Source organism: Staurois parvus, unplaced genomic scaffold, assembly GCF_062004578.1.
Source record: "Staurois parvus isolate SC_StPar_1 unplaced genomic scaffold, SC_StPar_1.0 ptg000714l, whole genome shotgun sequence".
Taxonomy (NCBI): domain Eukaryota; kingdom Metazoa; phylum Chordata; class Amphibia; order Anura; family Ranidae; genus Staurois; species Staurois parvus.
Window position 1 is genome coordinate 7,756,512 of NW_028318510.1, and position 19,266 is coordinate 7,775,777.

The window sequence follows — 19,266 nt, forward strand, 5'->3', positions numbered from 1 at the left end:
GTGGTAATTTGTTGCTACCAGTAAGTCTGACCATATTTAATCTAATGAGCTGTGCTAAAGACATTAAGGTCCTATATTAAAACTTTTAAGATCTTGCTAGAGGAATATTCTTCTCCACAGCATTTTTTCTTCCAATACTTGCAAGTGAGTCTTGCTATACAAACCCAACCGTACAGCTCATATCTATCCTGCTCTTGATCTCCCCCCTGATCGCTATGATAGTGCAGACAGGTGGCATTGGAGAGGTTTCATTGCAATAATCTATAATGCCATTCTCTTCACAAGACATACCAACTGTGCAGCAAATAGTGACACAAAATGGCAAAAAGATGTAGGTACCCTGAAAGCTGAGAAATGGTCTGCAGCACTTGAATCCATACCCCTGACCTCAATGTCTCCATCTCATTCTGTTTGTGTATATTGTCTAACATACCCCAAAGGAAATATTTAATTTTGTGTGCATCTCTTCCCCTGACTGAACTAGATGCAGTGTGGATGTGGAGATGCCCAAAGCTTTTTAGATATCCGTAATCAATATTTGAATCAATTAATTACATTTTTGCATTGACTTTACTGTTAGACCCAAAAATAGGGATTCTTGGTATTCTACCCGACAATGTAAAGTTCGATCAGCTTCATGAGCCTATTGCTAGGTTGGTCTTTATAGTGGTATATTGGCCCAAAAATGGACCGATGACCAATGGAAGTCTTTATTAGAGATAGAAAAACATATTAAGTTTTATGCCCACAAAAAATTTAGCGAGTTTGGGAGGTCTGGTTAACCCAGGCACACTCCCTCCAGACTCATTCTGATACAAATCGTGCCCTAGGGCACACCGATCTCGAAGAATGATCTTTATGGACTAGGAATTACACTGACTATGCAGGTGAATATGTTTGTATTTAAATGTACTGACCATAATATTTATTTATTTTAGGTACTTATATAGGGCTGTCAATTTACGCAGCGCTTTACATATATATATTGTACATTCACATCAGTCCCTAACCCTCAAGGGGTGTACAATCTAAGGTCCCTAACTTACATTCATACATACTGGGGCCAATTTGGACAGGAATCAATTAACCTACCAGCATGTCTTTGGGAGTATCTGAGGTTATATTCAAACACTCTTATTCACAATATTGGTATTGAAAGCGGTATTTTGGAACTTTGACCAAGTTGACATATGTGAGGGAGGACTGGTGTTCAAACTATAATGTTAAAGGGTGGAATACCTCTTATAACACCATTATGTTATTTTTCTTCCTGGATAGCAACTAAAAAACTAAACATTTATGGTATCCAAGAGGGAGGGAGGTTGAGATGACTGTCTTTGTTGTCTACTGATTGAGAAGTTATTTCTATTGTAACAATTGTTGTAATGTGAGGTATGTACTGTCATTTTCTTCTCTGTAGTATCTAACAAAAAAAAAAGCAATTTTTTTTTTGTCTTTGTTTCAAAAGTTACCTGAATAAAAAGACATTGGGAACAGGCTTGTGCTGTTGCTTATAAACAAGCTGTTGACCCAAAGGCACAGATAAGTCATATATAGATGGTGGGATCTAAGTTGGATATCCTCCTACTTGGGTACTACTTATAAGCAGTAACATTACCTAGAGATCTATTCTTAAGTAACTGTAAATTTAACAGATTTGAATTCAAGTGTTGTCATCTCTTAGGCCTTGTGCACAATGGGCATAAAAAAAAAAACAAATAAATTAATATTTTGGCCAATGGAATCCATTAACGTCCAAACGCTTGACACAGCTAAACATGTGCAATACACAACTTTAGGCCCGCTTTTTAACCAGTGTTTCTCCTGCCAAGAGCTCTGGCGTTCAGAGGAGAAAAGTAAATACCCAGCGTGGATGAAGTCTTAAGGTTTGAGTTTTGAGGCCAAGGCAACAAATTAAGGGGTTGTTTTGGACAGAAAAATTACCTACTGGAACTTGTTATTCCCCTATGTCAGAAAAATAGGCAAAATCCTTAAATTAAAATAAATGGGCTGTCTTAATGCACCAAACGTTGAACATGCAACATGAATGGACCCTAAACCTTGCTCTTTCCTAGTGCTAAGCCTTGCTTTATTATTCAAGTGACAAATGCTAAAGCCTCTACTGCCAACTGAAGCTCTGGCACTTGAACTTTGAATGCCAGACGTAGGGCTTGGCACCATGGGCTTATTGCTGATTTAGGCCAAAGGAATCTAGCTTAGACCTAGTAAGATCCTGTGGTCTCTACAGGGACTGAAGGATTCACTTGAAGACTAGCACCTTAAGTTGCTGCATCTGAGTATAATTTTTACCTTGTAAATGTTATAGGCCAGGTCAGGTTCACCTTACAGCTATTGTGAGCCATAAAGTCATGGGTGCTTAGTGCTTATAGTATATTGTTACTGTATTTTATTAACTGTATCCTTTTCGCAAAGTAATACAGGATCAATATTTAGCATTTTTTTAAATTGGACTTTTGTCTTTTTAAGGCCTCATGCACAATGGACGTTTTTAAAGCTGTTCTTCGGGGCATGTTTTTTTTTTTTTTTCCCCTGCTTGTAAACACCCCTGCAATTTAGCCTATGTGTCCATGCACACATAGGCGTTTAGAGGCAGAAAAAAACCCACTGCCAGCATGTCCAGGAACAGCAACATTATTGTAGAACATCTTGTCTAAATGTGCGTTTGGTGCTTGAGTGTTAACTCATTGCAATAGCCAGAATAAATTATTTTGGCAAATTAAATGAATTCACACCCAAGCGTTGACGCGCCTAAACATGCCTAAAAACATTACTTACATGCATTTACAAATATCACTTTTTTTTTCCTGACAAAACACCATTGCCAAAAGGAAAGGTGTTAGGAGAGAGAGCAAAAATGTCCAGTGTGCACTAAGCCTAAGCTGGATGATAACGAAGCTTTGGAGCTTCCATCCTACCATATATAAAATCAGATTACCTACCCGAATGGCCTGTTCTTCAGTGTGGAACTAAATCTCTGCTTTTATTTCAGGCATTTACTTTTGTGGAGCTGTTCTATGGTGTGTGGACAAATAGTCTAGGGCTGCTTTCTGATGGATTCCACATGTTGTTTGACTGCTCTGCTCTAGTCATGGGACTTATTGCTGCATTAATGACTCGGTGGAAGGCAACTCGGATCTTCTCTTATGGGTAAGCAAGTGCATATATGGAAAGCTTTGGCAAATCCCAGGTTCCAGTCAGCCAATTTATATTTGAGAATTTGTTACTTTTGTCAGGGGAAGAAAAGTTTATCATCAATGCACAAGTTATATGATTTATACCAGGAGTCTCCAAACTTTCTAAAGAAAGGGCCAGTTTACTGTCCTTCAGACTTTGGGGGGGCCGGACTGTGCCCAGTGGGGGTAAACAATGCTCAATCTTTAGTATTAGGGGGAGAAATAGTTGGTGTCAGTGGGAGAAAAGTGCCTCTTTTTTGTTGCCAGTAGCAGGAATTATGTCCCATTGTTTGTGTCAGTGGCAGGAATTATTATTATTATACAGGAGTTATATAACAGTTTGCTCAGCGCTTTACAATATAACAGAAGACAATACAGCAACAATACAAGAGGGATAGGAGGGCCCTGCTCCTTGGAGCTTACAATCTAGAAGGTTAATACCCCATTGTTTGCGTCAGTGGCAGGAATAATGCCTCAAGGGCCGGATAAAGGCATGCAAAGGGCCACATCTGGAGATCATTGATTATATACAATAACGTAAATGAACCCTTGACATTTCTCCAAAATTACAAAGCTAAATTCCATATATATATATATATATATATATATATATATATATATATATATATATATATATATATATATTTATTTTTTTTTTTACATTTTAAAAACAACAAAACCATTGAGTTTATACAGTATCACAATTATTAAATTGATAAATGGGTTTTTACATAGCACTAGCATAAGTACCTGAAACGGTTTTGACTTTTGTAATCCCCTGTATAAGAGTGCTCACAGTAAAAGAGCAAGTGGTAGCTTCAATCTCAGCTTTCTGCTTCACACAGCACATGTGAACATGCTTACAGAAGGGGAGGTCTTAGTGAAGAGCTGCCTGAGCGACCCCTACAGGAAGTTGTCACTGCACACTGCCAATCATAAGCAGCCAAAGCATGCCCTGACCTTAAGCCGCAGTTACTTCTAATTGGCAGTGCACAGTGACCGCTTCCTGGCAGGATATCTCAGGCAGGTTTAGACTCTGATCCAAATACACTTAAATGTATCTCTGGTAACACCCCATCAAGTGTGGTGCTGCCCTTTTTATCATCCAGCTACAGGTTGGGATGAATCCAGGACCATGACCTAAAGTGTAATTAAAAGCAAAACATTTTTTAGATTTGGATAGAGTGGTGAGGGAGGGGTTAGAACCCTTGTCAGGTTTTTACTGCTGTCTGTGTCTCTATTAGGGCTCGTTCACACTTGACTGTTTTACCAACGCTTGCCAAACACCCCTATAGCGTTTGGCAAGCGCTGGTCCGGCGTTTGCGGAACGTTTTTTAATGCTCCGCAAACGCCGCATGCGCGGTTTAGCGGCGGTTGCTAGGCGTTTGCCGAGCATTAAAAACACCCCACAAACGCCTATAATGAAGTTTGAATGGTGTTACCGCTTTGCAAATGCCCCGCAACCGCAGCACCATAGACTAGAATAGGAGGCTTCAACACCTCCTGACTCGACCAGAGGCGTTCATTTTGCCACGACGCTAACGCTCCCGTTAGAACAGCACCATGTGCTGCAATGTGCAGAATTGTCAGAGGCGTTTGGGAAGCGGTAAAAACGCTTCCCAAACGCCTCTCTGCCGCCTGCACACAACGCTAGTGTGAACGTAGCCTTATTGAGGCGAGGCTCTCTCTTCTAATCACCAGTGTCACTGGGAATGAAAGTGAGGGTAGGTCCAAAAAGTTTAGTTGGCACACCTCTCACTTCTTTTGTGTCCAGGACAGGAAGTGAAAAGGAAATCTCCTTACTACTGAGACACCGATGACAAAAAAAAAAAACTGCAACAATCTTGCCCTCCCCTACTTTATCAAAAAGTGTTTGCCTTTTGAGAGATATATATGTATGTATGTATGTATGTATGTCAGGAAGACATGCATAATCGTATGCATTCCAGCCCCGCAGGCAAAACATGCTGCTCTTTTCAGACATGCGTGGGTGCCATTAATTTTTAAAGGCACCCCCACATATTGGAAAACGTTTTGCATGTGTAAAACCACATGGTGCCATAGCACCATGTAGTTCTGTTTGGCTGCGTTTTAAAGACCCCAACTTTCCTACAGGTACATCAACCCATTCAAATGAATAGGCTGCTGTGCCTATGCAAACACCCCCACATAGACATGCACTGATGTGAACCTACATTAACTGCAGTATAGTGTGCCGGAAGATTGAGGATCAGGTTGAGCTGTCTGACAGGGGTGTCTGGCTCGCTATGCTAGCTTTGCAGAATTGCCAATCCTTTGACAGGTGAAACAGTGCACGCATATTGGTTTCAGTTGTGCTTTGTAGCTGTTTGCCCAGATATTCAAAAAGAGGAGCTCTGAATTTGTTTTCTGTGATGTCTTGTTACTTAAAACGGACTATACATCCAAATACAAACGCAACTTATGCAATACTACTCAATGCTTATTTAGTACTACTATAATCACAGGGGAAGATCAGTGATGTCTGTGATGGGATTAATGTGGTTTTTGTCATATACCATTTTAGGTATGGCCGTGTGGAAATACTGTCAGGATTCATTAACGGTCTGTTTCTGGTGGTGATAGCATTCTTTGTGTTTATTGAGGCTATAGCAAGAATCTTTGATCCTCCAGACATCAATACAGATATGTTAACAGTAAGTACTACCTAAAAACAAACCATTAATAGATTTGTGCATCTCACCAATAACAAGTGGGGAGACATCTGCCTAACTTTAGAATTGTCACCATAGCGTTGACATCTCCAGTATTTTCTTTCTAACTGTGTGTGGGAGGTGTGGACGATGACACACCGATTGTCCTTTAACCACTTCCAGACCAGTGACATACCCATATGTTGTTGGCCTTCAAGGGGGTATACTGGGATGACACCCGCAGCCACAGGCATCATCCCGGTACCTTTTTTTTTTAGAGCCGACGGCAGGCTCTCTTGTAAGAGCAATCCTAGCGGCTAACTAGTCACTATATAGTTTACAAGCAGTGATAGGAGATGTTAATAACCCCCCCCCCCCCCTTTTCCTTCCAGGGCTTTTTCAGGGTTTTCCATCCCGCTGGGACCAGCTGATGTAAGGTGATCATAGATGCAAAGACCATAACCATATGTCATAGGAAACCAGAAGCAATGAGCATTCATCACTTCTGGTTTCCCTGGATGTAAACTGTGCCGTTTTTAAAAAATGACCAGCATTTGATCACACCAATCTTGGTATGATCAATTGCTTTTAAGGGCATAGGAGGGATCTGGGGTCTTACAGACCTCTCCATAAAAGAGTACCTGTCGCTTGCTGTCAGAAGGGATGTTTACATTCTTTGTGACAGCAATAAAAGTGATCACAAAAACTTTTTAAGTGATCGTGTAAGAAAAATAATTTGTAAAAAATGTAAAGCTCCTCCTTCCCTCTGTGCTCGCACGCAAACAGCGATTGTCCCACACGTGAGGTATCACCGCAGACATCAGAAGAAGAAGGAATTTATTTTATCGAGTCTACTTTATGCTGTTGTAGTGCTTTTAAATAAAGTACAGCATGCTGAATTTTCACACCTGAATTTATGTGAACACACCAGAAATACATGTTTGTTTTGCATACTTTGCTTACTTATCAAGAGTGTAGAGCCAGTGCCATTTATTGTTATGGTTTTCATAAATCATCCTGTGTCTTCCTGTTACTTTTACTGATCCTTATTTTTTTTTCTTTTCTTCTTGTCTTACAGCCAGTTTCGGTTGGAGGTCTGCTGGTTAACCTTGTTGGTATCTGTGCCTTTAGCCACGCCCACTCCCATGGTGGTTCAAGAGGTGGATGTTCCTCTCATGAATCCCACGCCCACTCTCACCATGGCCACGGGCACAGTCATGGACATGGGCATTCACATGGTGATCATGGGCATACTCACAATCATGGACATTCCCATGGATCTGGTGGAGGCATGAATGCCAACATGCGTGGTAGGTATATGGTCATGGAAGCACTGAGCACTTTAAAAAAATTGTAGGACACAATTGTACTTTTTGCATATAAGGTGTTCCTGAATACTTCAGACAAATTTGCTAAGTTGTCTCAGATGATTTTCAAGATCTGGACGTTTTTGTAATCTTTATTAAAAAAAAAGTTTAGTTGTACAGTTCTCAGTACCTACCATAAATGAAAGCTTACTTCAGACAAACACATATAATTAAAGCAGCATTAAACCAAAAAATGTAACATATTGCAGCTTACCAATCATCAGATGTGGTGGTTGCATTAGTTTTCTTTCCCTCTGTTTTCACCTGGTGCTCTGGCCAGTAACACACCTCCTGTATTAGAGTGCCCCCACTGAATGAAGGCGCACAGGGGGTACTTTTTGGATAGAAACATTGTTCATCTTGGGTGAGAAGAGTGTTAGATGGAGTAGTAGATAACACATTGAAGCCAAACTACAGCTAACATTTTATAAGCAGTTAGAGCAGTTTTTTTTCTATTGGGATAAATGTTTTCAATAAATAGCTGATCATTGAAGCACCCCTATCATTGGTTAATGGCTTGCCTCAATAACTGAAACAAAGCCTAAAAAGAAAACTAATGCAGCCACCACATCTACGAATTAGTAAACTGCAATATGTCTGCTTTTGGGCTTAATGCTGCTTTAAACCACATATGTGTGAACTGTTTACCTGCCAAAGAATTTGTAAATCAATGCAGCCAGATGATCCACGTACCTCCGCCTGACCGCACAGCCAGGTCCTGGAACCCCTGTAGAGTACACTACAGTTAGGATGTATATCCTAGCCCTGGACCCATTTTGTCCTTTGGACAATGAAGGTGCACACTGCTGTGGTCATCTCTCTGTTCCCCTCTCATACTAGAATGTTGATCAATAGCACTGTGCAACACAGGCCATCTTCCACTCTGAAGGCTGATCTTACAGATGTGCAGTATAGCATTCAATGTCTGGATCGCAGAGTACAGATGACACTCTGTAAAATACCATGCAGCAAGGGGTGGAAGTAAAAGTTTTAATGAAAAGTATAGATACATACAAAATTACATATACCAACTTGGAAATCCAACATATAACGTGTCATTGTTTCCAGTTCATTAACTTCTATCTAACCTCTTGTTTTGCCATCCAGGTGTGTTCCTCCATGTACTGGCTGACACTCTAGGCAGTGTGGGTGTGATAGTCTCCACCATTCTGATTCGGCAGTTTGGTTGGCTCATTGCTGATCCTCTCTGCTCTCTCTTCATTGCTATTCTGATATTTGGAAGTGTCATCCCTCTGCTGAAAGATGCCTGCCAGGTGATCCTCCTTCGAATCCCTCCAGAAATAGAGAAAGGAATAAACATCGCCCTGGAGAAGGTAAGACTGGATGGAGTTCTGGGGAGGTGGGCTGGAGGGGAATTTGGCATATATTGGTTTGCTATTGCAGTTGGCCTGTGCCTTCCCAATGAGAACATAGAGCTGGACACTTTCATCAAGGTCACCCATTTGGTTTTATTTACAATGGGGTTTTTATATTTCAGTAACTCCCCACAGCTGGTAGTCCAATGTTTTGCTATTCTAAGAAACATCTCCAATTGGATGAAAGGACAACTGTTTCTATAACCCATCCCATCCCTTTGTTCCAAATACACTGGAAAATTAAAAGGAAAAAATAATTTGCTATGGGCAACACCTTATAAATTCATACTGCTAAGTCTAGTTCTACAGATATGTGGTGCAGGAAACGCATTGATTCCTGTGCTCTCCCTGCATCGCTATCGCACTTTGTTTTGCAATCAGCGACGGGTGTCAGAACAAGGATATTGACACCCCAAACACATGCATTTGCCTGCACCTGATTGCATAATACAAAACAACCATGCAAGCCAGTTGCAGTGTGGCTTTGAATGGGCTCAGATCGCACTGCACTGAATCGCATGTGAATCGCACATAAAAGCTAGGTGCTAGAGCCGCGTTTTGCGTGAGCACAGCAGCCCATTTATTTGAATGGGCTGCCATGCCTCCTGAATTACAGAAAAAAGGTCCCTGCAGCATTTTACAAATTGCAGCCCGCATTGGAACCGCAAGTGCAGTACAGCACAGTTCCCCGTGTGGGAGCATTGACAGCACCCATACACAGCTCCTGCTTTTTTCTGTGCAGGTGATTGCGGCTGTGAAAACAGGTGCATTTCCACAGCTGTAATCACCAGCACATATGTGAACCTAGAGGAATGCTGTGCTGTACCTGTGCAATTCACATGCAAGCTATAGTGTGAACCAGGGCTAAATGAGGCTTTGGGCTTGTGTCCATGGTATGCGTTTTGACTCCATTTTGGGGATGCTTCTGAGATGAGTTAAAATTCAATGACAGGTGCATTTGAACTGCTTTAAAGCCTAGCTCCAGGCAAAAAATGATCCTCCTCTAATCCATTCACATTGTTGTTTTTTTTTTTTCTTTTAATCCTCGAACCCATTCGGGTATCACATTGTATTGTTATTGTACTGTCGCATGTTCTGTCCCCCTTTGTAATATACAGCGCTGAGCAAACTGTTGGCGCTTTATAAATACTGTATAATAATAATAATCCTGATGAAGCCAGTTATAGTCATCTAAATTGTGTCACTCAACTATGGCTCATGATAGGTGAAAGAGGGTATTTCGATTTTTTTCTATTTTTTTTTTCATGCTAGCGATCAGTTAGAGGTGGTGGGATGGAATTAAATTTTAAACCCCGGAGATGGGTTTGAAGCATTTTTTTTGCATTCCTATAGACTTGTATAACAGGAGAAGCAGTAAGCAAACATAAGCCCATCTGCACTGGGCCTTACTGTGTTTCTGAATAGCTTTTATTACAGCTGACCACTAGAGGGTGCTAGGGTGCTGCAGACACTGCATAAATATTCATGGTTTTCACACAAGAGGTTTGCTGCTTTACACCAATTGGCCATGTTTAAAGACCAATTTCAGGCAAAAAAAAAAAACAAATTCTAATGCAGTTGGGCTGTGCCCGCACGCATGGGTCAACTGTTCATTTTGTCTAGGGGTGAGGAAGGAGCTTATACTCACCTGATCCTTTGTTCCATTGGAAAGCGGCGCTCCCCCACAGTCCAGCGGTGGGCTGCTCCTGGTCTATGGAGGCTGCTTGATGATGTCAGGAACAGTCCACAACTCAAGACTGCTGGAGCACAGGGGTGCCGAATCGGTCCTGTGCTTGAAGGATTGGAGGATTAGGCAAGTATATCTCCTTTTTCACCTAGACCGCATGGGCACAGCTCCACTGCATGGGAAAACTTAAATTTTTTTGCACAGAAACAGGCTTTAATGCATGCAAGTTTTACATATATTTTAAGAACATATTTTCATATTTCTGTGCTGTAGATGCATTGACTGTAAAATGAAGGCAAAAGCAAAAATGCTGCAAGTAATTTCCATAGTAAGATTAAAAAAAAGGACTTCTCTCTCTCTCTCTCTCTCTCTCAGATATCGAAGGTTGATGGTCTTATATCTTATCGGGATCCTCATTTTTGGCGTCACTCTGCTTCAATTATTGCAGGGACTATCCATGTACAAGTGATGTCTGATGTTGTGGAGCAGAGAATCATCCAACAGGTAAAGCCCCATGGACCATTAAGTAGTGGTTACACATTGGGTGGGATGTTTTCTTTCCTCCCTGTACACATAAATATGCACAGTTTTATTTTAGTGATGTACTGGCTGATAACATTTTCCTAACAAAGATCTCCAGATCTTTTACTGCTAAGGTACTTCTTACAGTCCCACTTTATAAAACAGCGGTATAGCTGAAGTCTTTTGGGATGTTAAGCACAGTGCTGGGGTTTGTTGGTGGCTCTACCTTTTAGGATTGGGCAATTATATTCCTGCCTCCCTTGCATTCAGTTTCATCCTAGCCATTACATTTTATCTATTTCCCTTTGTCTACATTTGAATTTCTTTGACTTGCTGGATTTTTTGCTTTTATACATTACTGAGGTACGGCGTGAGTATGCAGTTTATTAACACTCATGAATGATATAAAGACCCGGGTCTTCCCCAGACAACAGTAAAAACCTTTTTATTATTGTGGGTATACATCATGTTTTTCAATATGGAAAAAGTGTTGTGAAACTAAAATGTGCAGAATCCAATATAAATGTGCAAGAAAAAAAAATGTCATAAAAAAGATTAAAACATTTTTTATTTAAAAAACAAAAATTGCACATTTATATTGGATTATACACATTTTAGTTGCACTACACTTTTTCCATAATCATTTTTATTGGTGTCTGAACACACAATAGCGAGGAGCTGCAACATAATATATATGGTTTTTGATATATATTCGGCTTAGCGCATAGGTTTCCATTTGTATGGTTTATTGGGGTGTTCCATACTGACCTATACAGTAAGTGGGATTTTTTTTATGGGTTAGGATATTTTTTTTTGTTTGTTTTTTAATTTGTAAATTAAATTTTGATACTTATTTGTGCAATGGCTCACTTTAGGGTTTTTTTTCCTTTGTTTTGGCTGTGCACAACTTTTATATTAAGTTTTACTACTGCCATAACCTTTGCCCTTTTCTCTGTTAGGTAACTGCAATACTGAAAGATGCTGGAGTCAATAACCTTACTATCCAAGTGGAGAAAGAGGCCTACTTCCAACATATGTCTGGCCTTAGCACAGGGTTCCAAGAAGTCTTGGTCATGACACAACAGATGGACACCATAAAATATTACAAGGATGGGACGTATATCATGTGATTGGCACCTTTTCCGCTCAGTATTCTTCCTGTGTTTTGTCAAGGGAAACCTTCAAACTTTAACTTCAGTGTACAGAAATGAAACGTATAAATTTGGATTTTATACTTCACCTCTATTCTTATCTTTATTGAGACTGAATCAAGATGTTTTTATACAATGTTATAAAATGACTTCTGCCTTTAGTTCTTTATGGACATCTGGAACACAGAGGAGGTACTCTATTTTGTGCTATCAGATATAAATATTGTTCATGGTCTGAATGGAGTAGTAGGACAATAATCTATCATTCCTTTTATTATTTTATTTTTCTTTCTTGCCCCTCCAGAGAGTGGATTTGTTCTAAATTGTGCACAACAGAGCAGATCTTTTTAATATAATTAAAATGGATAGGGACATTTTATGTGTTTGAAATATATGGATCTAATATATGTTGCCTTCTCTTACCTCCATCGTCTTGCTATGGGTTTTCCTGTAGGTAATGGTGTATTAATTTACTTTAAAAAAAAAAAATCCTAGGGTTGGTACTTAAGGCCCAACCGTACCATCTAGAAAAATTGAATAATTAAACTCCAGGTGAAGAAAATGGTACTCCTGTGAAGTCTTAGGCTTCATTCACGGGGGAGCTTACACCTGTAGTCTGTGATCGGATCATGTCTTTAAGCAGTTGGAGCCATCAGGTACTGCCTACAATTAGTCCATTCATGTCTATGGAGATACAGCAGTTGTTTAGACACTGTCAATCATCCCAATCTGACAGCCGTTCTGTGTCGGTGAACCCACTGCATTCCTGTTGACATGAATGGACTGCCTGCACATGGTACTGGTGGCTTCAGCTGCTTAAAGACATGGCCTATTCACGTACTACCGGTGTAAGCGCTCCTGTGAATGAGGCTTTAATGTTTTTTCACTTGTACATGATCTCAAGCATGTGTTGCAAAGTGTGTGCCCAGCAAGAAAGCTGTGGAGAGGACTACACTGCTCTGTGTGGAAGTGGTGTTCTCTAGAAGAGTCCAAAGTGCCCCCCTTCCTGAGCTAGAGCTAGGCAATCCCAAAACGTGCGCTCCTGACCGATTGCCTAGATTTTAGTGTGCGGTTGAGGAGTGTCAGACTGCTGTTGTCTGTTTGGAAGCAGTGGTCTCTCTACAGTGGTTTGAGACAACCTCTGCTGAGTCAGAGCATGTGCTGTATAATCAGCAGAACTCCTGCTCCCTGATGATTGCATAGCTTTAGCTCAGTCTGGGGCATATGAAACCACTGCAGAGACATAGCTGTTATCATACGATGTATTGATGCCTCTCGGCAGCCTGTTCACCGAAGACAGACTGCTGTAGGTGCTTAAGATTATTTTCATGCAATGAACAAGTAAAAGTTTGCAGGATTCATATTTTGAGAACCCTGATTTTAATTTTCATGTTGGTGGCACCAGCACTTCTTAAAATGTTGCACCAAGGTCAAGTAGTGGTACACCCCTCTGCATCCCACAATGCAAAGAAGAGGGTGCAGCATCTCATCCAACTAATGAAAGGGGCCCGTGTTATATTATAGAAAGGTGCCCACACTGCATTGAATCAACGCAAACTTTTATAAAAGGTGACCTGGGTTGGAGGCCTTCTACAGCAACATATATAAAATAAAAAAAAAAGCTAAGAATACTCGGAACAGCTTGTGGCTACAGCTAATTTGGAAGTTGTTTTCTTGCCAGATACTACTGCCAGCTCTGATCTTCAGCTCTGCAGGTCTGAGTTCCAGGTTCCGGCACACATACAGTGCAGGATCTTGTCCTTTATGCTCCCCTTTCTTACCCCTTCATCCATCCCTGTAATGTCTGGGGTCTATTCACAGAATACAAGGTGTTCTGTGATTGGACAAAGGGAAAGGAAGGTGAATTAATTACCAGCCTCCCCCTTGTCCAATTACAGATTTACCTGTTTTCTGTGAAAGGAATACAAGATGTTTTATGAATGGAGGGGGAAGTGATTAAACAACACTATACTTCACTGTACAAAGGCTGGTACTCAGAGAACTTCACCACCAGAATGTGTGTTATGGTCTATTTGGTTGCCATTCAGAATGAATGACACAGCAATAGCAGCCTCGGTGCATTACTACTTAGCAGCAAAATGCACCTTTTTCTGCATATTACTACAATGCATTGTGTGCAGTGACCCTTAACTGTTGGCAGGCTTTTATAAAGCTTCAAGAAGCAATACTGCTTTCTGAAACCAATTTTTTATTTATTTATTTATTTTTTTAAGATTACAGCACTTCCAATGAAAATTGTATTCAACTCTCCCAGACTGAACTAGAAGGGTGTATTTAAGGAAAGGTTTTTTGTTTTTGTTTTTGCTTCCCCATCAAAAATATATATTCCAACATTGACCTCAGATGATTATTTCCTTGTGCTGTGACCTACACCAGGTCAAGTGACTTTCCACTAGCCTGGGTACTGAAGAACTGCGCAATACTGGGTATGCTTATTTCCCTGCCATACATTATCAAGGCCAGCCTGTATGTCTGTTTATTATGATCTTCTGTATGTTACTGTAAATGCAATGTTAACTCAAGAAGGTAAGTTATATACATTGTAAATGGGCAGATGAAACCGGTAACTATAGAACGGTACATTAGTAGTCAATGTGTACTAAGGCTGTTCCTTACACTATCATTGGTAATTATGTTTAGCAATGACTCTTTAAGCTGATGACCATACATGAAACTTATCAGGAACTGTTAGTAAGGAAAAAAAAAGTGTGATAATCACATTATGGCAAAAAGCACGTACATTTGCTCTTTATTTAATTTAATATGCAGTGCTTTACACACATACTGTATGTTCACATCAGTCCCTGCCCTCATTATGTTGCCCATGGTAGGCTTACCTGCCAAAGGGACCCCTGCAGTGCTGCTACATCTTCTTCCAGGTTTTGGGATTTTAACCACTCTTGATTGGTTAATTCATTCCAGCAGATGTTGGGAGTGCATGGTTCAGTGTACAATTAGAAAAACATTGTTGACATAAAGGTAAAATGTATTTTCTTTTTTTTTTCTTTTTGAATCTTTTCCACAATAGAAATCTGCCTGTTTTTTTGTTTTTATAGGATTTGGCTGCTGGTCCTCTGAAGTCAAGCTTATTTATACAGCCTTCACAGAGTGAATATAGCATAGTTTTGCAGAAAATGTTGCAATAATGATGTGTAAGGCCAATTTAAAGAATAGGTGTACCGTTCAGATGAGTTATTTGTACTCCTTAAACTTGTTTGGTTAAATACCAGCAGCAGTAGTCCTGAAAAATCTATTTCTCCTGTACATGGTGGAAGTTGCTGAAATCTCTGGAAGAAAAAAAACATGAAATAAGGCATCTCTTTAGTGCAAGCTGTTTGTTTAGAAAGTTTGGAGACCCCCTGGTATAAAACAAAGGGCCAGACTGTGGCCATTGGGAGTAGAAAAGGTCCTGACATCAGTGAGAAAAATAAAATGCCCCATCTTTGATGTCAGTAGGAGGAATTGTGCCCCTTCATTGGTGTCAGTGGTGAGGAATGATGTCCCATTGTTGGTATCAGTGGATGAAATAGTGCCCCAAGGGCCAGACAAAAGCAAGCAAAGGGGCGCATTTGGCCCTTAGGCCACAGTTTGGAGACCACTGGTTTATACCATGAAGCCCATAGATAATAGCTGCCAGGTAAACCTGATTCCCAGAATAAACATGCTTACTTTTTAGTATATTATGCTTTTTACAAATTGTGCTCCAATATTGTATTGGAGGAATACTGTAAGCTAGGAGCTGAGTAAGCAAATTCTGTACTCATTTAGCCTGGGTTCACATATATGCGGTGCGGTATATTGCAAGTTATTCGCACAGGAACCGCACTGCATTCCTGTGCAAATCACATGCGATTTGTGTGCAGTGCGATTGGAGCCATACATTTTGTATGGCTCTAATCATACTGCACCCGCACTAAAAAGGTGCAGGACCCTTTTTTGGGTCTGCACTAGAATCTGTTCGCATGTGTATGCACACCTATGTGATCCGATTCTGCAAAATGCACCACGTTGTTAACATACACCCCCGCAGTGGTTTGCATGAACGGGGTGCGATTGTGATGCGGTGCGGAATTTGCATTGCAAAAGCTGCAAATTCCGCACCGCATCAGTGTGAACCAGGGCTTAAAGGGTTGCTGAGGATGCTTTATCAGCACAGTTTAAACTGTCAGCTCAGAATCATTGGGAGAGCTCTCAGGGGACAGAAGCAGAAAGATAATAGTCATTTGCAAGCTTACTTGATTTGCTTTTTATGTTTTAAAAGGGTAAGTGCACATTTAAATAAATAAATAATTAAAGTATATGTTTTAGTGCTATCCCTCTGCCACCGTAGATATCCTCTATCCTGTGGTCCTGTAGAAGTCCCTACATAGCCATGGCCAGCGTAATGAAAATAATGCCCATGTGCAGAGGCTCTATAGGAAGCAGCCATTCCCCAACTCATGGACTGCATACTAGTTGCAGTGTTGATGGGGGAATCCCTCATGCAGAGCTATTGTGTTCTCCCGGCGGGGAGCCAGCCCTGCTAGCAGAACACAGTGATAATTGCTAGCGGCTCCAGCCACTGGCAATAATTGCATGGAAAAATCCGACATGCTGGTTGTACCCAAGTCGTGCAACAATCAAATTGGGTACAATCAGCCTGCCCATTGATGGTTCGAATCTTGACCTGTCCCTGCTGACCCAGCAGAGATTCAATCCATCTATGGCTGTTTTTAGCCTTTTAACTTCCATCTGAAAAGGTGTTGTTCTTTGGCTTCGATCCCACTGCACATTGCAGTAACAGTTGCGTGTTCGTGTGTGAAAATTAAACGTTTTTTTTTTTTTTACAGTGTACTGCAATGCATTACATGTGTTATGCTCTGCAGTGCAATTGTATTGCCCACCACTGTAATAGTGTACTGGTGTGCCATTCAAAATGAAAGCACAGCCATTATTGCAAAGCATGAATGTGAATGGTCTTTTAAAACTGACTTCCTTTTAAGCGTGTCCAACCTTGGGGTTTTTCCTTGAACTCTCATGTTGGTCATATACATGGCGGTAATGCAATGTCTCTGATGCTATATATATTTGGCCCGGATTTTGATAATTTTTCTATAAATACCGTGTCAGTTGAATGAACTTAAATTAAGGTGACTGTATCAAACATACTATAAAACCCTCCAAAAACGTCCAACCTCTATGTTCTCACAGCTAGACAGCCTGTGCAAGCTCTATATCCTTCCACAATGAAAACAGAATAAACACTGGAGATCCAAGTGACACAAACCTGCCACCTTAAGTCTGCTTCATCTATATTAAATAGTAAAATGGTCAGTTTTTGTTCTGTGAAGACAACACTCCAGTGTATTTGTGTTAGAACAGGAATAAGGAACATTTTTGATGGTTGACAGGACCAACGTCATCATTTTGAAGTGCTTGTGTATATGCAAATCTGGGACTTAAAGGACAATAATAATATTTATAAGTGGGCTTTATTTTTCTATAAATGTTCAATAAACTATATGGGCATAAGGTGTTCTCGCAGGTCATTTTATTTGTCTTAACATTTTATCATTTATCACCAACATTCATTATTGGTTATAAATTATGTTGTAGCAAGGTCACCAAATAGAATAAAACCAGCTGTAATGAAAATACCATCTCCTGGTACAGAACTCACTGTAGCCTCCCTGGCGGTATTCCCGAGTGTAGCTCGGGGTAAAGTTTCAGTACCACAAGCGGTAACCCCGAGCTACACTCAGGCTTACCATGCGGCGCTGCTTGGAGATCTGTTCTTCTCTTACCTTGTCCTGTGCTCCCGCGATGTCCCTCCTGCAGTGTCCCCTGTAATGTCCTCTGGCCGATGCCGGCATCTGTCTTCTGGGTTCTGTTCCCTGCGAGCGTCGGGACGTACGGGGGACGGAACGGCGGGAAATTGAAAATGACAAAGTGACATTCACTAAAATCACATAGTAAAACATTGCTGTATCAAACCATTTCACATACATTTTGTCCTGTGCCCTGCCTGCATTTTTACTGTTCTTTCTGCCTGGAAAGTGAGAAACGTCCATGGCGTCCACAAAGCGTCCCTTTAGGTCAAAATCAGTTTCAGACCAGTGATCGTAAAGTGAACTACTTACAAAATTGAGTGATAATGATTCGTGAGGAAATTCGTCATCAGACACTGAAAACGATTTTGCGACTTTGCACAGTGATGTGTGAATTTGGCGCTATATTTCAACTTTCAGTGTTTTTGGTTTGATTATATTATTGAATTAAATTTATTACTATATTATTTTTTATGATTATTTATTAAATTATAATTTATGACTTTGTGTTTCAAATTTTAACATACCCGGGATGTTTACTTGACTCTTGTTTGGACAGATTTCAGTAAGTTATTCCAAAAAATTCAGGTCTAAAATAAAAAAATACATATTTCCATGCAAAAAAAATGTACTGCTTTGAGCACAGAAATATGGACATAATCAGACCACTAGGGAGGTTAAAGAAGAAGAAATACAGCAGTCCTGAAGGTATCAATAAATAAAACTGGAGAATCCACTGTGCCTGCACATCTCTCCTCCCATCATTGGCTCTGCTGAGGTGCTGGAATGAAGACATCTTGGTGTTAGACGGAAATCACTGGAAGGTTCTCCTGCGATATGGGTAGCTGTCAGTTCAGCGACAGGATCAGTACACATTCTCTGCAAGGGCAGGGATGCAGTTCTACAGTCTGTCAGGAACTGGACTGCTATATGAAATGGTTAAAGTGTGTGTATAGGCAACATTTTTGTTCTCAATTTTTGGATGACATAGGGTAAGGTTCAAACCACTGCCAGTTTGTTTTGTTTTTTTGCTAGGGAAATTTCACTTCACTCCCTGTCTAAGAGACCTTTTTCCAAAGTGAAGGGAATTCCTCTCCTAGACAGTTGTCCCTGAAACTGGTGTCCCCATTGGTAAATTTCTCATTACCTCTTGCTCTGGGAACAGCTCTAAAGTTTTGAAATCCCCTCACATTCTTTCTTAAAGTAGTTGTAAAGCTTTGTTTTTTTGTCAATGTTTTTATTAATTTATAAACAGTTTAAGACAGGAGCAACAAAACACGCCCACACAGGGGCTATCAATTGCACATAAAAAAAAAACAGTGCTCTAACACCAACAGAGCAAAAGGAGTGCCCACACCGGGTCTATCAATGGCACATAATTGACAAAAACATTGGTATAACACCGACAGTAACTCAAACTAAAGGCAGCTATCCACTGCCACACCAAAAACAAACGGAAAGAGGAGTAC

The 19,266-nt window shown here is 40.5% G+C and overlaps 1 protein-coding gene across 1 annotated transcript in view; it reads left to right on the top strand.

The window, feature by feature from the left end:
* Positions 1–17,501, top strand: part of SLC30A5 (solute carrier family 30 member 5) — a 49,259-nt gene extending 31,758 nt beyond the window's left edge. The window contains exons 11-16 of the mRNA XM_089653487.1: positions 3,011–3,168; positions 5,740–5,869; positions 6,945–7,176; positions 8,341–8,567; positions 10,672–10,800; positions 11,778–17,501. Of these exons, the coding sequence (XP_089509613.1) occupies positions 3,011–3,168; positions 5,740–5,869; positions 6,945–7,176; positions 8,341–8,567; positions 10,672–10,800; positions 11,778–11,948 (1,047 nt within the window). The 3' untranslated portion in view covers positions 11,949–17,501. The remainder of the gene's footprint in view (positions 1–3,010; positions 3,169–5,739; positions 5,870–6,944; positions 7,177–8,340; positions 8,568–10,671; positions 10,801–11,777) is intronic.
* Positions 17,502–19,266: the final 1,765 nt, after the last annotated feature.